The sequence below is a fragment of the Antechinus flavipes genome, chromosome 3 (assembly GCF_016432865.1).
Source record: "Antechinus flavipes isolate AdamAnt ecotype Samford, QLD, Australia chromosome 3, AdamAnt_v2, whole genome shotgun sequence".
NCBI classification, from domain to species: Eukaryota; Metazoa; Chordata; class Mammalia; order Dasyuromorphia; family Dasyuridae; genus Antechinus; species Antechinus flavipes.
Window position 1 is genome coordinate 236373512 of NC_067400.1, and position 22099 is coordinate 236395610.

Genomic DNA, 22099 nt, shown 5'->3' on the forward strand with positions numbered 1-22099 from the left:
AGGAAGGCCAGTCTGAAGTTAGAAATTCAATTCAATTTTTAAAAGAATTAATCACCTACAACATTAAGATTTGGGGACATAATAGATGTAATCTTAGCTGCTGCCCCAGCCCCATAATCCTGTCACTTTCCTTCATGGACCACATTAGAATAAATTTTATTCTAATGGGACTTTTACCTTTTTCCATGCATAATTGAATCACAGGGACTTTTCTAAGATTGTCCAAACATATGCAAAATGTCCTCTGAAAACTGACATTTTCCTGTTCTGCCTAATTCTTATGTTTTCTTACTTTTCTTTCTCTATATAAACTATTGCTTCATTCTGCTAGCTTGCCCCTCTCTCTTAAGGAGGAGGCTCGATGGGTACATTGCCCCTTGCCCCAAATAAATGCCCTTGCTTGATTTGGAGATGGTTTGCACCTGAATTCTTTGAGATATAACACTACAAGTCCCACCCTGGTACTCCAGTATCTTTGATGTTTCTCAACACAATGACACCCCCCCAAAAAAAAAAAAAAACCACAAAACCCTGTCCCTACCCTCCAGGAGCTTATATTATACCAGAAGATAGAGAATGAACACATATGAATATAATAGAGAGGAGGGAATGAGTTGGGAAAAGAAGTGTCAGATAAAAGAGTTTTGGAAGTATTTGAGGAGAGAAGGCATTAATAATTGTGGCAATCAAATCTTTCTTCTCAGAGCTAGCACTTGACCTGAGTCTTAAAGCACTCAGGCTTTAGGACTAAAAAGATTCAGAACTGAGATAGGGGAATGCCTATCAGGACTAGGAAACAGCATATGCAACAAGGAGATAGAAGATATCATGTGACGTTTGGGTTATAGTTGGTTGTAGAGTATGATTTCTAAGTAGAGTACATGAATAGGAAAGGACAGAAAATAACTCTGGAGAGGTGGGTTAGCCTTAAAACCAGATTAAGGCATCTATATTTTATCCTAGAGGGAGACACAAGATATTTGAGCAAAGAAATGATAGTCATCTCTCTCATAGAAATTTATGTTTGTCATGTATTGGTCAATTTGCCATCTGGGGGAGGGAGTGGGGGTAAGGAGAAGAAAAATGGGAATAAAAGGTTTGGCAATTGTCAATGCTGTAAAATTACCCATGCATTTAACTTGTAAATAAAAAGCTATAATTAAAAAAGTATATGAGCAGAAATATTATGTTTGTTCTGCTGGGCATATGACAATTTTTAAAATTTGTTTCTTATTTTGCATTTAAGTTTTAAATAAATAAATACTTTAAAAAATATTGTATAGATGGCTGCATTAAAGAAATTGGAGAGGGAAGTGAATAGAATCAGGGAGACCACCTTTATGATTACAACAGCTCTTGCAAGAGATTATAAAAGCTTGAATGAGAATGGTGGCCAGTGAAGTGAAGAGATTATGATGGATGTGAGTGAGACCTGTTATGGAGGTAGAATCAGTCAATAAGCTAACTGTAATCCAGCAAGATTCTGCTTGCCCTAAATCCAGACAGAATGTTTACTTTGGATACAGTTTTTACAAGTTAAATGTAGCAGGCTGGGAATTCAGCACAGTGATAATGTTGCATTGTAGAAATATTATACAGTTTTAGTCAATGAATCATTTTAACTGGAAGTGATTGAATTAATTAGTTATTCTTGGCATCCTAGAACTATTCCCTGAGAGTTTCACTAAGTAGATGGATTTAGTCTGCATTTAATCATTAGATGTGCCTATTTCTAAATATAATTTCTTTTGCATAACTTGTAGAATGTGAAACTCCCTTTCCTAAGTTTAAGCAATTCAGAGGCAAGTACTCAGCTCCTATAGGCTAGGCAATTATAATAACCAGCATATTGCTCTAAGGTTTGCATGCTTTATTTATATTATCATGACAATCTTGAGACGTGGGGACTATTATCATCTCCATTTATAAATAAAGAAACTAAGGCAGATAGAGTCTAAGACTTGACCAGGTATTTGAGCTGGTTTTGAACTTAAAGACTTCTAACTGCAAGTCTATTGCACTATTCACTGTGTCACCCAGAAGCCTCTAGTATTCATTATTCATAAGTAAAGCTCTGGACAGACATGGACATAGAATCAATCATAAAGTTTATTAAATAATTAATATACTTTTTAGTTTTTGCCTCCATTGAGAATCTTTCCAGGAAAATAATAATAAGATTTACATAGCACTTATATGTGTCAGGGACTATACTTAGTGATTTACAATTATTATGTCATTTGATCTTCTTTTTCATCCTGTGGCTCTGGTTCTGGCTCTGCTTCTTAAACATGGAAATCTTCAGAGTGTACCTCATTAACCAGAGTCATTGCCTGATAACCCTGTATGTCCTATAATTAGGTGTACAGCACTGGGAAATACAATCCAGTGAATTTCTTCCAATGAATGAAGGTCTTTCAACCCCAAGCATCATAGAAAACTAATTTTAAGGGCTAGAGCTTTTTCTTCTCATTTAAATTCACACAACCCAGCTCATCCTTTTTCCTCCTTCTTTTTTTATAATTAACATTTAAAGAGAACTTCAAGATTTTCAAAGTACTTTACAAATACTATTTTATTTGATCTTCACATCATCTTATCAGGATAGATGTTATTATTATCATCCTTATTTTATAGATGAGGAAACTGAGGCAGTTTATAAGATGATTTGCTCAGGGTTTGAGGCAGTATTTAAATTCAGGTCTTCTAGACTACAGGATTATCATCTCATCCATTGCATTACCTGACTGCTTCCTTCTTCTCTTCTTTTTTCTCTACTTCTATCTCCTTCTCTTAGTCCTCCTCTTTCTCCTCCTTCTGCTATACTCCTACTCTCCCAGAAATCCTTGCTTGGTGGCCTCTGTCTTTTCATATATTCCCCCCTTTCTTCTTTTTCACCTTGAAACTCTGATTCTGGCTCTACTTCCTAAATACGAAAGCCTTCAGAGTGTGCCCCATTAACCAGAGTCATTGCCTGGTGATTATACAGTATGCCTTATAACTAGGTATATAGCACTGGGAAATACTGGTTTTCATTGAAAGAATCAAGGCTCTTTGACTCATGGTTTAGATTTGATGGTTTAGAATGAATGGAAATAGCAATTGTTTTCTGTTTGGGCCAGGAACTCTAAGGGCTTTCCATTCCCGGATTGATATTTTATGGGGTGGTAAATTAAGCCATTTTTTTTGTCTCAAACCTCATCTAATCCTTAGTCATTAAATGGGTTTAGCTTCAGATTAAGTGAAATCTGGGAAAGACCTTAATTTAGAGTTCTGTCTCATTCAGATCTGGTTCACTCTCTCGTCAAGACATCACTATCATAATGTCATTGGTTCTCTTAGAGAACAAAGGACAAAAAACAACTTAATTGTAGGAAGAGAAATGTAATCACAGCACTTTCATTTGCCCTCTTGCCTTCCTCTTAACCTTGACAAAGGCCAGAAAGGAAAAAAAGAAAAAGATTCAGTCATTTTCTGGCTCTTGGGTATGCTTGGTACATCTGGACTGTGGTGAAAAACAATGAAATTATGTATCATTTCATCAAAAGCACCCCCAGAGACTGATTTCTTAGAGCAGCAATTTGTTCCATTTAGCTCATAGACTATTCCATAATATCTATTCCATTTAGAATACTCTTCCCCAGGATATAGATCTACAACATGGGAGCTCAAAAATTAAGCTCTCTCTCTTTCTCTTTCCTTTTCTTTCTTTCTCTCTCTCTTTCACATACACATATATGAAAGCTCTATATTTCTGTGATAAAGCAAGGAGTATAAAATATTTCTTGAGAGAAAGGACATCTCCAGGTAAAGTAAACAATCTTCAAGGCCACAGGTTGTCATTTGGTAGATTATCTCCTTGGGGTAAACATATGGTCCCTAGAGACTGGTAAAAAGTTAATTTGTTTCTTTGGATGCTTTTTCCTGTGTATCACTTACAGCAGTATTTGCCAAATGAATTTGGCTAGGGAATACATTGGACTATAGAACACTTGAAATACATTGGCAAAAACCATAAATGCTGCATCAGGGCTTTGGGGATATGGAAATTCCCAATGCAATTTGGGAGTAAAAGAAAAAAGAATTAAACTTATCTTCATTTCCCAAAATTTCTGCATGTAATAAGTATTTTTGATACATAAATATTTCATAGTTAAGATTTTAGCAGAAGTGCCATTAGCATGGATATTTTCTCACAAAACTCTATTCTTATTATACCACACTATATTATATCACACTGCTCCACATTACCTTATGTTAATTTAGTGCAGTATTGTGGTCAGAGAACTGTACTGAATAGTAGGACTTCATGGAATTTAGCTTGGGAAACATGCTCCAAGAAAGTCAAATGTTTGAGGGTATGAGGGAATTATTTGAATAATTCAAAAAAAATATTAAAAACCATAATGAACTAGATAGGTTATATAATTGAGGAGGAAAATCCCTAGTACATAATTTCCCATCTTTCTTGGGACTAAAAGGCCTTCATTCACTGGTAGAAATTCTTTGAGCTATATTCTCTAGAAGGCTGCAAGTTGGTGTTTAAGTGGCCAGTTTTCCCTTTTGATTCTATTAGGGAGAATCCCTTCACAATTTTTCTTAAAGGAAAGTATATAGTTGTTGCTGCTGAGTTATGTCCAATTCTTTATAACTTCATTTGGATTTTCTTCACAAAAATATTGGAGTGATTTGTCATTTTCTTCTTCAATTCATTTTACAAATGAGGAAACTGAGACAATTAGGGTTAAGTGACTTGCCTACAGCCACACAGCTAGTGAGTATCTGAGGCTAGATTTGAATTCAAGTTTTTCTGACTCCAGGCTCAGCACTCTCCACTGAATCACTTAGGCTGCTACCAAATGGCCTTTATACTTCGTTTAATACTTCTTTATATGCCTCTTACTTTCTAGTCTATGTAATTCATCAGGAATCCGCCCACATCACCCCCTTCTGTTATCTCTTCTACTGGATCAAACACAAATATTTTCAATAGAATTTTAAACTGATTGATGATAAATGCCTTGAGGCATTTGCAGTGTAGTGGAAAGCTTACTGGACCAGAGTCAGAAGTCAAGAGATCCAAATTCAAACCTTGGCTCTGTTACTTCGGAGAGATATAATAGAGTGTTTTTCTCCATAAATTCAAAGTATCAGAAGAACCAGATAAAATGGAATATAACTGGTTCTGTTCTGTTCAAGGGGAAGAGTTAAGTAGGTATATAAAAGTTAAGCTTTGCCTGAAGTGCTCATGTGCAATAAGCTCATAAATATTCATTTCTTCCTAGGAGGAGCTAAGGCTCATTTTAATGATCAGTCAATGTATGTAGTGGATGAAGGAACATGTCTAGGGGTAAGTATATAATAGGCAAAGCAGGAAATTGTACTCTCCAGAGTATCCAGCACATGGGGAGAAAAGGGTAGGACTTTGTGGCCAGAAATAGGGATATAATGCTTGATCCTTCTCTCTCCTAGTGTTCATGCATACTATAATAGGACCCACCTGCTTCTGCAGACTTTTAACTTCACCCTTTTCTGAATCCTAGAGGTTTATTTCTCACATTTCTATGTAACTTTCAGATAGTCACTTCCTATCCCGGCATCTCAGTTTACCTTCTACCCATAGGAGAGGATTGGATTAGATTATTTCTATTTTTTTTCCTAACATTCTGGATCAAAGACTAAAATATGTGTTCTAGATAGCCATACCAACTGGTCAAGTATTATGTTACAGCCTGGCTCTATTAGATATTATAAGTATCAAGTATACTTATACATTTGTACATATATTCATACATACAACATAGATATATCCAGAGGGAAGGAGGTAGAGCAATTGTAGTCAAGTTCTTCATTTGACACATAATAATCATTTTATTAAGCTGCTTAACCTCTCAGTATGGCAGGTAGTTCCCTATGAAAGATAGCATGGTAGAGGACCTTGATTCAAATCCTGCTTCTTATCACTATCTCTATGACCTTTGACAAATCAGCCTGGGATTCAATATCCTTATTGTTAAAAATAAAGGGATTGAACTAGATGACTGCTGAATTACCTATAAACTAGAATTCTATGAATTTACAGTGTTCTTCTGCATCAGTGGATGATGTTTCCACATAAGGATCTTTCCATGCCAATGAAATCCAATGTCTAGATCCCAAAAGAAAAGTAGTGAATGCACATACTTCATTGGAGAAGTACCAGATATTGATTATAACTTCCCTTTTAATTTTTATTTCTCTTATTACTATGGGAATCTCAAACAAACAGATTCATAGTTACAATTGTTTGTCCAATCTTTATTTAATATTTTGCCTTCATCATTCTTTCCCATAGTAATGATGAATAGTTGAATCCAGATAATTGATGAAACTGATGAATTATCTTTAAGTTAAAATCCACGTCTCTTGTAATATCTGGCTCGAGCCAGGACATCATTGCAAAAGTCACATCCAAGGTCTTGATTACTTCTGACATATCCTATCCCTTCATTGTAGGCACAAAGTCCACCTGAAATAAAAAATTGTGAGTCAGGATAGGACAAAGCAATATTTAGAAGGTTGTTCTTTCAGCCCTAAACAGTTTACAAAGACACCTGGTTACCATGAAGATATTGGGACAATTGGCTCAATGGCACTAAATTTGTCCTTAAGAATTCCATCACTCTTATTTAACTATTTTCTTTTTATCTTGTGTGTTCTTCACTTAAAATGCTACTTGATTGATCAAATCAATTCATTAATGATCTTTGACTTCATAAATGCCAGTACTTCCTCTACCTACACAATTCATAATATCCTATCCCTTAGTAGATCTTGGGTGACAGACCATTTCTGAAATGGCATTCCAGCTTAGTAGCTCTGTTTAGAACTTCACATAATAAAGCCTTCATGAATAGAGGGTACCTTTCACATAATGATAGGATATTCTGTCATGAGGAGAGCAATGAAATTACACTTACCTCGAAGATACTGATCAGTGGTCCATGTTGGGAATCTTCTCTGAATTTCTTTGATTCTCATATTCAGCGTTTCAACATTCTGAGCAACCTGGGTTTCACTGGTCCAATATGTAGGAATGTGCTGGATACCACCAGTCTAGAAAAAAGGTAACAGAGAGATACTCTATAATGAGATTTAATGTTATTACTTTTGCTTTTTTTATTCTATTTCTATTTCTGTCCTTGTCTTCAGCACTTTCCTGCTACTTCTATTCTTAAGCAAAGACTGAAGCTTTAAGATTGCTATGGACGGGGACAGTACCAACCATTATACCTCTTGCTTCTAAAATGAAGCATAATAGTAGAAAAAAGAAAGGTAGAACTGAAAGTCAAGGAAGAAAAGGAAAGAAGGAAGAAAAGGAGGGAAACAAGTATTTATTAAGCATTTACTATGTACTAGCTACTATACTAAGCACTTTACAGTTATCATATTTGATCCTAATAATAACTCTTTGAGGTAGGTGTTGTTTTTAATCCTCATTTTACAGTTGAGGATATTGAGGCACATAGAGAGGTTATATAACTTGTCCAGAGTCACAAAGCTAGTAAGTATTTGAAACTGAATTTGAATCACGTTTTCCTGTCCAAGGATAGTGCCTCCTGGATGATTCTAGATAGTCCAAAATTAATATAATCACACAAATATAACATTTTTGGGTTGTTGGTAGAACCATATCCAGTGAACATGACTCAAAAATTGTTTTTCATTCAAAATTATAATTCTCTTCAAAGGATCTGAGGATTGAACTTACTGTAATATATTGGCTTTGCCAGTGTGGGGAAAGGAAAAGGAGGAGCAGGAGGAAGAGAAAGAAGAAAAAGAGAGGAAGGAAAAGTTGGAAGAGTAAAGGAACATGTTAATGTTTCTTTTTTCTTTTTTCTTCTTTTCTTTGCAGATAGTATTTTGGTTTTTTTTCCCCCAATTGCATGTAAAGATAGTTTTCAACATTGATTTTTTTTTATTTTGTTATTATAGCTTTTTATTTACAAAACATATGCATGGGTAATTTTTCAACACTGACCCTTGCAAAACCTTGTGTTCCAACTTTTCCCCTCCTTCCTTCCATCCCCTCCCCTAGATGGCAGGTAGTCCAATACATGTTAAATATGTTAAAGTATATGTTAAATCCAATATATATACATATTTATACAGTTATTTTGCAGCACAAGAAAAATTGGATCTAGAAAGAAAGAAAAAGAACCTCAACATTGATTTTTATAAGATTTTGGGTTTCAAGTTTTCTTTCCCCTCCCTAAGATGGCAGGCAATCTGATATAGATTATACACATGCAGTTATGGAAATAGATTTCTACATTAGTTATACTGTGAAAGAAGAAATAAAACAACAGGGAAAAAGTCACCAAAAAAGTGAAAAATAAAATACTTTAATCTATATTCAGACTCAATACTTCTTTCTCTGAATGAGAATAGCATTTTCTATCATGAGTCTTTTGGAATTGTCTTAGGTCATTGTATTGCTGAGAAGAGTTAAATCAATCACAATTGATCATTGCGCAATATTACTGTTATTGTGTACAATATTCTCTTGTTTCTGTTCACTTTACTCAGCCTTGGTTCATATTAGTCTTTCCAGGTTTTTCTGAAATCTGCCTGTTCATAATTTCTTATAATACAATAATATTCCATTACATTCATATACCACAATTTATTCAGCCATTCCCCAATTGATGAACATCCCCCTTAATTTCCAGTTCTTTGCCACCAAAAAAAAAAAAAAATCAATGTATCTTCCAAAAACATTTCTTCAAATCTGGGGAAAGCCTAAATCTTATCTAATTTTACCTAGAAAAACTCATTACAGAAAATCTGATACTCATCAATAGAATCAAATTCTACAAGATACCTGAGAGCAATTGTAAAGCATTTAAAAAGTTCAGTGAAAGCCTAAATCTTCCTGGCATTTTATTTATTTATTTATTTATTTATTTATTTATTGCTGAGGCAATTGGGGTTAAGTGACTTACTCAGCGTCATACAACTAGGAAGTGTTAAGTGTCTGAGGCTAGATTTGAATTCAGATCCTCCTGACCTCAGGCCCGGTACTCTATTCACTGTACAGCTAGATAGCTGCCCTCTGGCATTTCATTAAAAAAAAAAAAAGATGTTACTTATTTTCTCTATGTAAGGATATTTAATTTCATAGTTTAAGATGACCCAGGATGGAAAGTCCCTCCACTCATGCAGATCAGCAACTCTGTATATAATCTTAAGAGAGTTACTGGAGTGCACTGAAAAACTGACTAACTTGTCCATGGCCATATAGTATGCATTAGAATTAGAATCTGAATCCAAGTCTTCTTTATTTCAATGTTAGCCCCACTATCTACTATACCACCTTACCTCTTTTCTGATGTAGAATACAAGCAATTATAGTAACAATACCAAACTTTCTCCATCATTTTTCTTATACAATGATAACCCAAGGAGGTATTTTCTTTTTTCTTTTCTTTTCTTTTCTTTTTTGCTATTTCTTAGTTCAGTCAACACATCCTGTATATTTGTGTTCAACCCTCTCCATCCTCCTTAGCTCTCTATGATTATCAAGGGGGCCACCATTCTCATCACTCAGGTTTGGAAAATCATCCTTGACCCCTTACTCATCCTTCCTCCATGTATTCAATCTTTTGCTGAGTCTTGTTATTTCTGTCATCATAATATCTATCAAGTTGACAAATGAACTTCCCAAAGCTCAAATCTGACAATGTCACCCTTCTAATACATTCCAGGAGCTGCCTATTATATCCAGGGTGAAATGTAAATGTCTTTTGACTATTAAAGCTCTTCAGAATCTAGTCATTTCCTACCTCTCCAGTCTTTTTATACATTACTCTTCCCCTGCTTCCTTCCTTCTCCTCCTTCCTTCACCATGTATTCTATGATCCTGTGAAATTGGTCTTTTTGTTCTCCTTGAACACAATTCTCTACCTCCCAACCCTCTGTCTTTTTTCTGTCTCCTATTCTGGCAATATTCTCCCTCATCTCTGCCTCCTACCTTCTTTGGTTTTCTTTCAGACACAATTCAAATCTCACCTTCTTCAGGAAGCCTTTCCTAGTCCCTTCTTTATTCCTTCCCCTTACTTGTGCCTTCCTTCTGAGATGTCTTTTTCTTTTCACTGAATCTAGATTATATGTACGTTATTTGTACCAGAAGGAGAGACTGAGAACAGAATGAGCTAGGTATGTTAAACTCCTGATGGGGACAGTCTAGGAGTTTACACAAGAGCTTTAGGAGTAGTAAGGCCCTCAGATTATCAGACCTTTTTCTATCCCAATCCCCACTGCCATCATTGGGGAGAGAAATCATCGATGAGAAAGGGTCTGCCTTTTCCAGCCGCAGTAACCACTGACAACCACCAGCAAGCAGATAAGCACAAGAGGCCTGGGAATGGCAAAGGCAGCGCCCACTCCCAGGCCCCTGATTCTTTTTCCAATTCTCCTGCCCATTATCAGAGAAGTAACTTGTGGAGAAAGGACCAGGCATTCCCACCTTAGGTAAACTGACACTCACAGGATAGGCAAGCCAATTTAGCTGAGCAATAGAGCACCCAGGAAAGAAAATAGGAGTCAGCATAGCATAGCTCTATCTGCTTGGAAAAGAAATCTAAGGCACAGCTGGGTGGTACAGTGGATAGAGCACCAATCCTGGAGTCAGGAGGACCAAGTTCAAATCCTATTTCACACTTATTAGCTGAGTAACTGGGCAATTCACTTAACCCCAATTACCTCACAAAAGACAAAAGAAGAGAAATCCATGATCCTTCTAAATGAAGTAGTAATATAGCTGAGTATTTTCTGTTCTTTCTCGACAGATAATTGATAATCAAAAGAGTTCTAGGTTCTCTTTGATTCCTACCCTCATTAACAAGCATAATACTAGTCAAATCATTCTTTAAGCCTCGGTGACTTTATCTGTAAAATAGAGAGATCAATATTTGAACCACTATCTTCACAGAGTTATGAGGAAAGTTATGTCAGTTATTATTATTATTATTTTAGTAGTAATAATAATAGCAGCAGCAGCAACATACCTGCACCAAAACATTTCCACTGGGTATATTTCCCTCACTGACGAGGACATTGCCTCCATGCGACTGCCGGGACATGATACCAGCAATCACAGCAGGATCCATACAGTATTTTTGGCCAATCACTCTCAATGTGGGCTGATACCTCTGTATATATGGCAAGTCTATTTCAGCCAATCTTTCAGAAGCACGAACACCTAAAGCAAATGGAAAGAAAGCAAACAATGAATACTTTGTGAAATATAGTTCTACAAAATGTATATCAAAACTAGACCATTGTGACCAGTTTACTTGACATCTCAATTGGGATGATGTATTCAGGGGATCTTGATAGAGCTTCTAAAATACAGAGTTCCAATTTTTTCTTGTAAATTCCCATCTGACATAATGATGTTAACAAAGTATCCCAGGCTTTAATATTCACTTTCTTAAAGACTTTCTTTTACTTATTAGCTCCTTGAAAACAGGGACTGATTTTCTTTTTCTATTTGTATCCCCAGTGCTTAACAAAGTAGTTGGCAAGTAGTAATCACTTAATAAATGTGATTGATGTTTTGTGTGTGTGTGTGTGTGTGTGTGTGTTTTTTCCATTCATCTGGGACTTCCCTACATGGATAAAATCACAGATCTGATCCTTAATCTTTTTCAGTTTTCAAAGAACTTTCACGCAGATATTCTCCCAATCATCTTGAGAGATCAGCCAAGTAATTGTTATTATCCTATGTTACTTTGAAGCTCAGAAAAGATGCATGATTCCAAAGTACAGGGTTAAGATAGGCAAGAATTCAGGCTGTTTCAGAAAAGCCTGGAAAGACTTATATGACTAATGCTAAGTGAAGTGAGCAGAACCAAGAAAACATTGCATAAAATGAAACAAAAAAGAAAACAAAAAGATTATGTGATGATCAATTATGATGGACTTGACTCTTTTCAACAATGAGATGATTCAAGGCAACAATTCCAATCGTCTTGTGATGGAAAGAGCCGTCCATATCCAAAGAGAGAACTATAGAGATTGAATGTGGATCAAAACACAATATTTTCACTTTTGTGGTTGTTATATATTTGTTTATTTATTTTTCTTTCTCATGTTTTTTTTTTCCCGTTTTGATCTTTTTTTTTCCTTGCATAGCATGACAAATATGGAAATGTGTTTAAAGGAATTGTATACATTTAACTTGTATTGGATTGCTTACTATCTTAGAAGTAGGGAGAAGGGGAGGGAAAGAGAAAAATTTGGAATTCAAGGTGAATGTTGAAAACTATCTTTGCATATATTTGGAAAAACAAAATACTAATAAAAAGGCACTTTTAAAATGTACTTTTAAAAAACAGAAAGGCTAGAATTCAAGTCCCTTCATTCCTAATCTAATGATTATTGATAGCATCATATCATTCCCACCTCTCTTAGGAAGAATAGAGGGGAATAATAATTTGAAAATTTAAAACAAATATTTTAATCACTTGACTAGTCAGTCACTTAGTAGATGTATGAATTAGAGCCAGGAGAAAATGGAGACCCTCAGTGAGGGTATGACATGGAGGAAGAAATTATTTATATGTTTTTCAAGTTAGAGGAAGAGGATCCCAGAGGATCCAGGAAGTAAGAGGAAATAAAAAAGTCACAAGTGAGAGCACTGGGCATGGAATGCTGAATAAAGAAATTGGAATCCTTCTGAAATTCTCTAGAATGGTGTTGGTTGGGAGCAAATCTGAGTTCTCATGAAAGGAGAAATGACATTAAACCTGGTCCATGAAGAGGAGAATTGTGGCTGCCAGATAGAAGGAGAATAAATCATGACCAATCAGATATTTAGGGACTTTTTAAAAGGGACAGAAAAAGAATCTAGAAAAGGGAAAATATTTCCTCTTATGGTGAATATCATACCACAGTAATTCAGTCCTCGTCGTCTTCCGATTATACATGAAGCTCCAGGGGTATTGATATTTCTGATATTTCCATAGCATCCCCAATTACTACTTTCAGTAGGGTCTGTAGGAAAAAAGAAACTTCATAGTAAGCTATCTAGCTGATATAGTTCAGAACAGTTTTGATTGTGGATGTGGTCACATAATAGAAAATACTCTAGCAGCGAATTATTGCTTCTTGCTCTGTCAACTTTACAAGGGGGCAGAGACGTTCATTTTGCTTATCAATTGACACTAGACATCTGGGCTGTAAAACTATCTATGCACTATCTGAGGCAGAAAAAACTTCTCCAAATTTCTTCCTCCATTATCTATCTGATGCATGTGAACTAGGATGATGTCCCCCCCTAAAACTTGTGAAGAGCTTTCTTTCTTTCACATAGCTGAAGAGACCAAGGACTAGGAAAAGAGGGCCATCAGCTGTTGAGAAACAGATCTCCAATGTAAATATAAAATGTAACATGATTTCCAACTTAATCTTGAATTCTAAAGCCTCTCCCTTTCAAATTCTACTGATTCAATCTAACTTATAGATATTCAAATGTAGTTTTGGAAGTGTGGAGATATAACTTTTTATCTCAACTTAATTTTTCTCCCCTTTGTTCTTCTTTGAGACCTCAATTTAGTCTCTGAGTTTCTCTCTAGGGACTTAGATGTTGCTTTAATCAGATATGTGTTTTTAAAATAGAGGCCTAACTCTGAGAAGCAAGATTGTGGGAGGTAGGTGTGTGTGTGTGTGTGTGTGTGTGTGTGTGTGTGTGTGTGTGAAAATTTTTAATTCATCTCTTTAATTCATTAAAATACTAGTTGTTCCTCCTGGGGAAGTCTCATTTTGTTCCATCTGGGAGGTTTGCTTGAAGATAACTGCTGGCATGTAGACAATTACTGAAAGGAAGGAGAGGCTTCTTCCTTAAGGAAACTATCATAAGTGTACATAAATTACATTTATAATCTCTAATAATAAACTAGCATTTACATAGCACTTTAAGTTTTACAAAGCACTTCACAAATGCCTCATTTTATTCTCAGGTTTATCAACCCTCATAATTAGATGCTATCATTATCCCCATTTTACAGATGAGGAAATGAGAGAAGTAGACTCTTGTAACTTGATCAGGGTTTCATAGTTGTTAAGTTTAGTAGTCCAGAAAAAGGAAGGTATATCTCCAAAGAGGATTGCAAGGACATTTCTGAGGTGGGGGCTTAAAAGAAAGGCTTTCCCAAGTTACAGGATAACTAAATAAAATAATTGAAGATTGCCTTTTTTTTTAAACAGACCTGTAATTTCATCAATGTTCCTGGGAGATCTGGAAAAGGAGCTCCTTTTATTAATGTTCATCCACATCTTCTTTGAAGCTACTTATAGTCTTAAAGAATTAACTATTAAAATGTCTTGCCTCTCTTTTCCTCTATTTAGCCTTTTTAGTTATTTTGGGTATTAATTGCAGTAATTTATAATCAAATAAGTTGTCATGATCCAACAATGAATCCATAGGAGACAGTAGTTTACAGCAGAAAGTTCACTGGTGTTGGAGGTAGTGGACCTGGCTTCAAATCCAAATTCAGCTACTTATTGCTTTCCTGGCCTTGGTTGGGTATATAGGCTTCCTGGATATCAGTTTCTTCTATGAAATAAAGGAGGTGGGACTAGTTGACCTCTGAAGTTCCTTCTAGCTAATATGCTTTGAAAGAGTTGGACTAGACTTCTTAAAATTCCTTACAGCTCTGAACCTTTGAAAATAAATAATATAGTCATATATTTGAATACATTTTAAAATGGAATTCTAGGAAATTTCTTCCAATCTTCCATTAAGCTTATATGAATTCTTTTTAGAGCTATAATCTTTTGGATTAGGAGATCCATTAGTGGAAAATATCCTTTTCCTTTATACTTGTGGTCAATATAGACTTTGCTCAAGTTTGTCAATATTTATATTCATTTCCCCTTTATGATTGGTATTACATGCTTTTTTAAAAGTGTGTATCTTTCAACACTGGGAAATGAATATAAACTGCTTGCATTCTTGTTTTTCTTCCCAGGTTATTTCTACCTTCTGAATCCAATTCTCCCTGTGCAACAAGAGAACTGTTAGGTTCTGCACACACATATTGTATGTAGGATATACTGTAATCTATTTAACACGTATAGGACTGCTTGCCATGTGGGGGAGGGGGTGGTGGGAAGGAAGGGAAAAATCGGAACAGAAGTGAGTACAAGGGATAATGTAAAAAATTATCCTGGCATGGGTTCTATCAATAAAAAGTCATTAAAAATAAATAAATAAATGAAAGTGTGTATCTTTCCAAGACAATCCCAAGACTAATGATGAAGCATACTATCCACCTCCAGAAAAAGAACTGTTATTGTCTGAATAGAGATTGAAGCATGCTAATTTTCACTTTTTTTTTTTCATTCTGTCTCAATTTCCTTAACTATAAAATGGGGATAATAATAATAGCTCCTACCTCTCAAGATTGTTGTGAGGGTCAAATGAAATAATATTTGTAAATCATTTAGCACAGTGCCTAGCACATGATAGGAGCTTAATAAATACTTGTTATCTTGGTCTTTTCCTATACCTTAGTTCTAACAAAAAACACAATACAAAAAACCCTAGAGGTTTTGTTTCTTTTTTTTTTCAACAGCAATTTCATATTTTAGAAGTTCCATTCACTTACCACCTATTCTTTCCCTTCTGTCCAACCCCAAGGACAAATAAATATTAACAATTCCAAATGGAAAAGGAAAAGCAATGACTTACAAATAAGGGCAACAAGTCCCAGAAGCAGGAAGGAAACAAGCATCTTGATGATTCTTATTCTACAGTACCTGAAATGGTTTTGGAAAAAATATTAGTTTGAAGGAATGAAAACATCAGTAAATGCCATAAAAGTCTATAATGTTTCCATGGAAAAAAACAAATATAGGAAGGACCAAATTTCCCCAGGCCCCAATGAAGAGGAAAAAAAAAAAAAGAAATTATCTGAATTGTAATGGGGAAAAAAGTGAACATTAGTTCTACTGGCTTTGGCATTTTTCAAAAAGCTTTAAATAACCTCACCTCCCTTGGCTTGAATTTTCCTGATACTTTTCAAGGCATGTATTTAAAGAGCAATTATTGTTCAATCACTTTTCAGTCATGTCCAATTCTTTATAATTCCATTTGGGACTTTCTTGGCAAAGATACTGGAATAGTTTGTCATTTCTTTCTTCAGCTCATTTGACAGAAGAAGAAACTGAGGCAATCAAAATTAAGTGACTTGCTCAGGGTCATATAGTTAGTAAGTATCCCAGTCTGGATTTAAATTGAGGTCTTCTCGATTCCATGCCCAGCATTGCTCCTTTGTGCCATCTAGTTGTCCTTATAAACTTGTATTTCCTTCTGGTACCATAAAAATTTAGGACAAACTTTTTATTCCAATGCTCTTCCTGCCCTCTGCTCAAACTTCAGCCCTAGAGCTGTGACTGGTGAAAGCAAACTAATTCATTATTCCTTCCTCTCAACAGCCTCAACATTAAGAATGTTATGGAATATTATTGTTCTGTAAGAAATGACCAGTAGGATGAATACAGAGAGGCTTGGAGAGACCTACATGAACTGATGCTAAGTGAAATGAGCAGAACCAGGAGATCATTATACACTTAGACAACGATATTGTATGAGGAGGTATTCTGATGGAAGTGGATTTCTTTGACAAAGAGACCTAACTCAGTTTCAATTGATAAATGATGGACAGAAGCAGCTACACCCAAAGAAAGAACACTGGGAAACGAATGTGAACTATTTGCATTTTTGTTTTTCTTCCCGGGTTATTTTTACCTTCTGAATCCAATTCTCCCTGTGCAACAAGAGAACTGTTTGGTTCTGCAAACATATATTGTATCTAAGATATACTGCAACATATCTAACATATATAGGACTGCTTGCCATGTAGGGGAGGGGATAGAGGGAGGGAGGGGAAAAATAGGAATAGAAGTGAGTGCAAGGGACAATGTTGTAAAAAAGTTACCCTGGCATGGATTCTGTCAATATAAAGTTATTATAAAATAAAATAAAATATTAAAAAAAGAAAGAAAGAAAAAAAAAGAAAAGAAAAGATATGTATGCAAGGGTAATATTTCTTTTTTTTGTCTGGTGGAAAGGTGATTTTTTTCTTTACTTTTTTGGCACTAAAAAAATTTTCTTTTAGTTCCGAATTCTCTCCCATCTCCATCCACTGAGAAGGCAAACAATTTGGCATCAGTAAAGTTGTGAAATCATGCAATATAGCCTTAGAATTGAAATTTTATTAGAAGCCGTTAGACCAATCTCCTAATTCTGCAGATAAAGACACAGAGAGGCAACTCCAAAAAGTTAAGAAATGTGCCTGAGGTCACAAAGATAGTAATTTATAAAGCTGAGATTTGATCAACTCATTTCACCAAGAATTTTATCACTCCTATCTTCACTTAAAAGAGATTCTGCCTTATTCCCCCACCCTACTCATATCCAGAAAGGCAGAAGAGAAACTCCTCAGTCCCACATTCTCAAAATCAGTTGAGAGGATGAAACTAGAAGTAGTGTAATATATTAGATTGAGTGTCAACTGGGGAGCCAAGGAGACTTGGGTTTATAGTCTATTTTAGATACTATCTGTGTGACTTTGGAAGTCACTTAAATTACTTATCTATAAAATGGGAATAATAAAAGCAATTACCTTACACAATTAGTGTGCGGACCAAATGACTATTAAGTCATTTAAAGTGTATTTAAAAGCTTTGTATATTTTAAAGTAAATAAAGGTCAGTTATTATTTTATTTTGATTGCTACAATCAATCTGATATATAGAAAATTTACGCAGAAAGATCTGAGCTAAAGCATAGAGAGTACAGAGACGGCATCTCAGACATAATGGGATTATATATATCTAGAAAGTTTAAAAAAAAAAAAAATCCCATGGAGCCATGTCCTGCCATGCAGCTGTTTCTAGGGAATGGTTTTTGAATGGTCTTATAGGGAATATTTTTGAGGCAGCTAGGTGGCACAGTAGAGTGCTGGGCCTTGAGTCAGGAAGACATGAGTTAAAAAACTACCTCAGATAATCATTGGCTAATTGTCACTAATGTGATCATGGACAAGACACTTGTCCTCAGTTTCCTTATCTGTAAAATGGGGGTGATAATAATATCTATCCTACCCCAGGGTTGTTGTGAGTATTTAATGAAATAATATTTGTAAAATACTTTACAAATCTTCAAGTATAAATGCTAGCTATTAAAATTATCATTTTATGCACTCTAAAGAGTGACATTTGCCAATTGTTCCAGACCTCCCCCCACACACACACAACACAAATACCTCCCTCCTAATCACCATCAAAAAATACAAAAGTTCCAGTTTCTTCAACATCTAGTAGAAAAATACCTAAATACTCTTTTCACTTTGACTCCAGGATATGGGGGATGATTGCTTTCATTGACTCCTACCTCACCCATCAACTCTACATACCCTAACTCATTTAACAATAAAACTCTTCCCTGTTATAGGTTGAACTTGCATCATTATAAAACACCATTAATATCACACAACATTAACATTAACACTTGACACCTTTAAAATGCTTTAAAAGTTATTTTCCTTAGTCATCCCTCATGGAAGGAGAAGTTACTGAGAGGAATATAAGACTATATTGGAAAGAAAACTCATTTGAAACTTAAAACTTTATTGGAAAGAGAAATATTTAGAAAGACACTAGAAATAAATTCACTTTCTGTTTTCCAAATTAAAGGTGTAAGTCATTCCAGCAAATATCATGACTTTTCTTTTACTCCACTGGTCTAATTTTTCAGAATGCTTAAAAGAGTAGGGAGAAGAGGTCCACAATTAGTCTGAACACTGTCCTATTGTTCTATACATAAAGGAAGCTATAGCCATGGCTGTAATAGACTTATTCGGGCAGCAAACAGAAAATATATTTTTAGTACCTACTGAGTGTGTGGCACATACATAACTGGAAAATCTACTAAAAGAAAAAAAAAGAATTGTACAAAGAGTTTTGTTACAAAAAGGGGGTGACTGCCTTATTGAAATTGTATCTTTAGGGGTGCCTTCCAAAATTTTTCTAAAAGGATCCTGCTTAAAATGCTTTACTTCCATTTGAAGAAAAATAATAAATATGGCTACTTTTATTGGCCCAACTTTAGTCTTGATAAAAACAAAAAACAAACAAACAAAAACCTATTTTTATGGAATCACTAATGGGAGGTCTCTGGTACTGTAATTATGGAGTTACCTATTCTTAAACTGTGGATCTTGACATCACATAAGGATTGTGAAATTATGATTTATTATCAGCAAATGTTTGATTTGTATACTAATTTTATATACCTATAAACTTGGAGTTACATAAAACTTTCTTTGGTTAAAAGGGGTCAGGAATGGAAAAAGTTTAAGAAGTCTTACTCTATTCTACAAAGTAGAGAACTATATAACTTGTTCAGCAAGGTATATTGTGAGATACTGAGTGACTGGGGCTATCTTTCTGCTAGCAAATGATATATACTTCCATAAAGTTATGTGGAGAATGACTTACTGACTCCTACTGGACCTAGGATTCCCAAATATTTTTAAGTGAATTCATTTAGTAATGAATACCTTCTATGAATAGAAAGGAAAAAAGAAAAGGGAAGGAAAGAAGGAAGAAAGAAAGGAAAAAAACAAGGAAGGAAGGAAGGAAAAAGGAATGAAGAAAGGAAAAAATGAAAGGAGAAAAAGAAGGAAGGAAAAAAGGAAAGAAGAAAGGAAGACTAGACACAAAAATGCTTAGCAGTATAATGCCCACTGCTTGATTTTCTGGGTTGGCAAAAAGTATTTCTCTTAAGAGGTTATTATCTCAAGTTGAATGTCATAATGACATATATATATGTATATGTATATGTGTGTGTGTATATATATATATATACACACACACACACACACACACACACACACACACACACATATATAATAGCCATTAGGCAGGACATTTTTCAGATGTTTGATAATTTAAAAAAGTTAATACATACCTACCTCCCTGATCCTGGAAACCACTCTTTAAATGCTAAGTATCAAGAAAATAATGACCAACATATCACTGATCCCATCTCCCCATTTGCTTGGAGGGGAAAGTACTGCAAGCAGTACAGAGCTGATAATAAAAGTAGAATAAGTAGCTCTCAGAAGGAAAAGGAAGAAACCACATGGATTTTGGAAGACTTTAGAAGTTTCTATTTTATCTTCTTAATTTTGAAAATGAGGAAATTGAGACATTAAAAACATTAAATGGCTTGCCTATGACCAAGTTGAATATTAGGTAGCAGAGTTGGTATACAAACCTAAATACTATGGTTCTTTTTACCACGCCAAACTCAGCATATCCATACAAAATATTAACCAAATAATTCATACATTAGTATTAAACTTCTTCATCTGACTAAGGAAACCTTTATTGGCTTTCCAAAACTTGCTGTCATTCTCAAGGGTTGAGAATAGTCAAAATGTCTTTTTCGAAATATATCTTGGAGAGGGAAATATTTTATACTCTTCCCTAAGCAGAGTCTAAACTAATGCTGTATTGTTCTAGGAAAAAAAACAACAAATCAAATTAACTCTGATTAAGTTTGTTCTGAAGTTTGTTATTTAAAGGGGGTGCTTTTTTTCCTGCCTCCATTATTATACTGGTATTGAGTATGGCTAAGTTTCTAGAAGTCCCAGCTCACATAGTCTCACATTCCTGCCTCCATCTGTTCTGGGGAAAATGAGACCCTGTCAAGACTCATTCCACTTGGGTGTGCTAATTTTAGGGAAGTAGCAGCAACACAGTTTACCCATCTTTGTATTCTTCCTTTATCCCTTATTATTTTTATTTAATTTTTTTTAAAGTAACATTTTAAATTTTTTTCAACGAACAGATAGATATTCATCCACTTTCTATTGGGTAAAACAAAACTCTTTCTGTATTGGCCAAATTACAAAATAACATCTTTTTTCAAAAGAGCAAATTCCCTGTCTGTCTTCCTGATGCTGCCATCATCACACATTTTTGTCCTCATTCTTCCATGTTGCACATATTCTCTTTCTCCCTCTTTCTTCCTTTCCCTTTCCCTCTCCCTTCATCCTCTTCCTTTCCCCCTTTTCTCTCTCTTTCCATTCTGTCCTCCCTTTCTCCCCCTCCCTCTCTCAAGTGTCTCTTCTCATCTCTTTCTCTCTTGCACGCTCTCCCCCTCTCCTCTCTTTTCTCTCAATTTCTCTGTTTTTTCTCCCTTTCTTCTTTTCCCTTTCCTTCTCTCTTCATCCTCCTTTTTCTTCCCCCTTTCTCTCTCTTCTCCCACCATGTGTCTCTCCTTCCTTCCCTCTTTCCCTCTCTTTGTTGCTCTATCTCTATCTCCACCTACATCCCGCACCCCAACATACAGAGTAACTTTTGTTTAAATGTCATTTCCACACATAGGGGGAAAGTACATTGTCAACAATTTTTTAGGATTCAGAATTTCCTATACAGCAGCCCATAATTTCAATAGATTTTCATCTCTTCCATTTTCCCTGTAATAGAAACCATTCACAAATGAGAGATCTATATCCCCATACACAGAATTTTTAGTAAATAAATAAGTTCAAATATCTCTTCCCCATCCTGTTTTGCCTTTAGACTCACCTGTGTTCAGCTAGTCTTTGTCCTACAAGATTGGTGATAGGCAAAGCTGCATTTATATATATATATGTATACAACCTGTGCTTCTCTTCTGCTCTTAAAAAGTACTGACCTCATCCTACTCTGAGGAAATTTATGGCAAAGTTTAACAAATCATAGTAATAATCATAATAATTAAAAATACTTTAAACTTATACAATGCCTTGTATTCAGTAATGTCATGTAGTATTTTGCAAACATTAACCAGTTAGGATCTTTGTGTCATTGTCAAAGAATAAGAGGCCTTTATGAGTTTATTTTTGGATTTTGACATCTTTTTACATTTATACAGCCTCTAGGATATGGAGGGAGGACAGCTAGTTGGCACAGTGAATAGAATGCCCAGCCTGATGTCAGGAAGACTCATTTTTCTGAGTCCAAATCTCATACTAGCTGTATGATCCTAGGCAAATCA

The 22099-nt window shown here is 35.2% G+C and overlaps 1 protein-coding gene across 1 annotated transcript; it reads right to left on the bottom strand.

Moving 5' to 3' along the window:
• Nucleotides 1-6389: 6389 nt before the first annotated feature.
• On the bottom strand, nt 6390-15914 carry LYG1 (lysozyme g1). The gene is made up of 5 exons (XM_051991136.1): nt 15737-15914; nt 12934-13038; nt 11049-11242; nt 6960-7095; nt 6390-6508 (listed from the first exon to the last, which is right to left on the bottom strand). The coding sequence occupies exons 1-5, from the start codon at nt 15777-15779 to the stop codon at nt 6390-6392; spliced, it is 597 nt and encodes a 198-aa protein (XP_051847096.1). The 5' UTR covers nt 15780-15914.
• Nucleotides 15915-22099: the final 6185 nt, after the last annotated feature.

Excerpts from the sequence above, each read along its gene's own strand:
- LYG1 (XM_051991136.1), bottom strand. The coding sequence starts at position 15,779 with ATGCTTGTTTCCTTCCTGCTTCTGGGACTTGTTGCCCTTATTT. Across the intron at positions 7,096-11,048 it reads GTGGAAATGTTTTGGTGCAG|ACTGGTGGTATCCAGCACAT; the intron begins GTATGTTGCTGC and ends CCTTTTTTCTAG. Across the intron at positions 6,509-6,959 it reads CACTGATCAGTATCTTCGAG|GTGGACTTTGTGCCTACAAT; the intron begins GTAAGTGTAATT and ends TTTTTATTTCAG.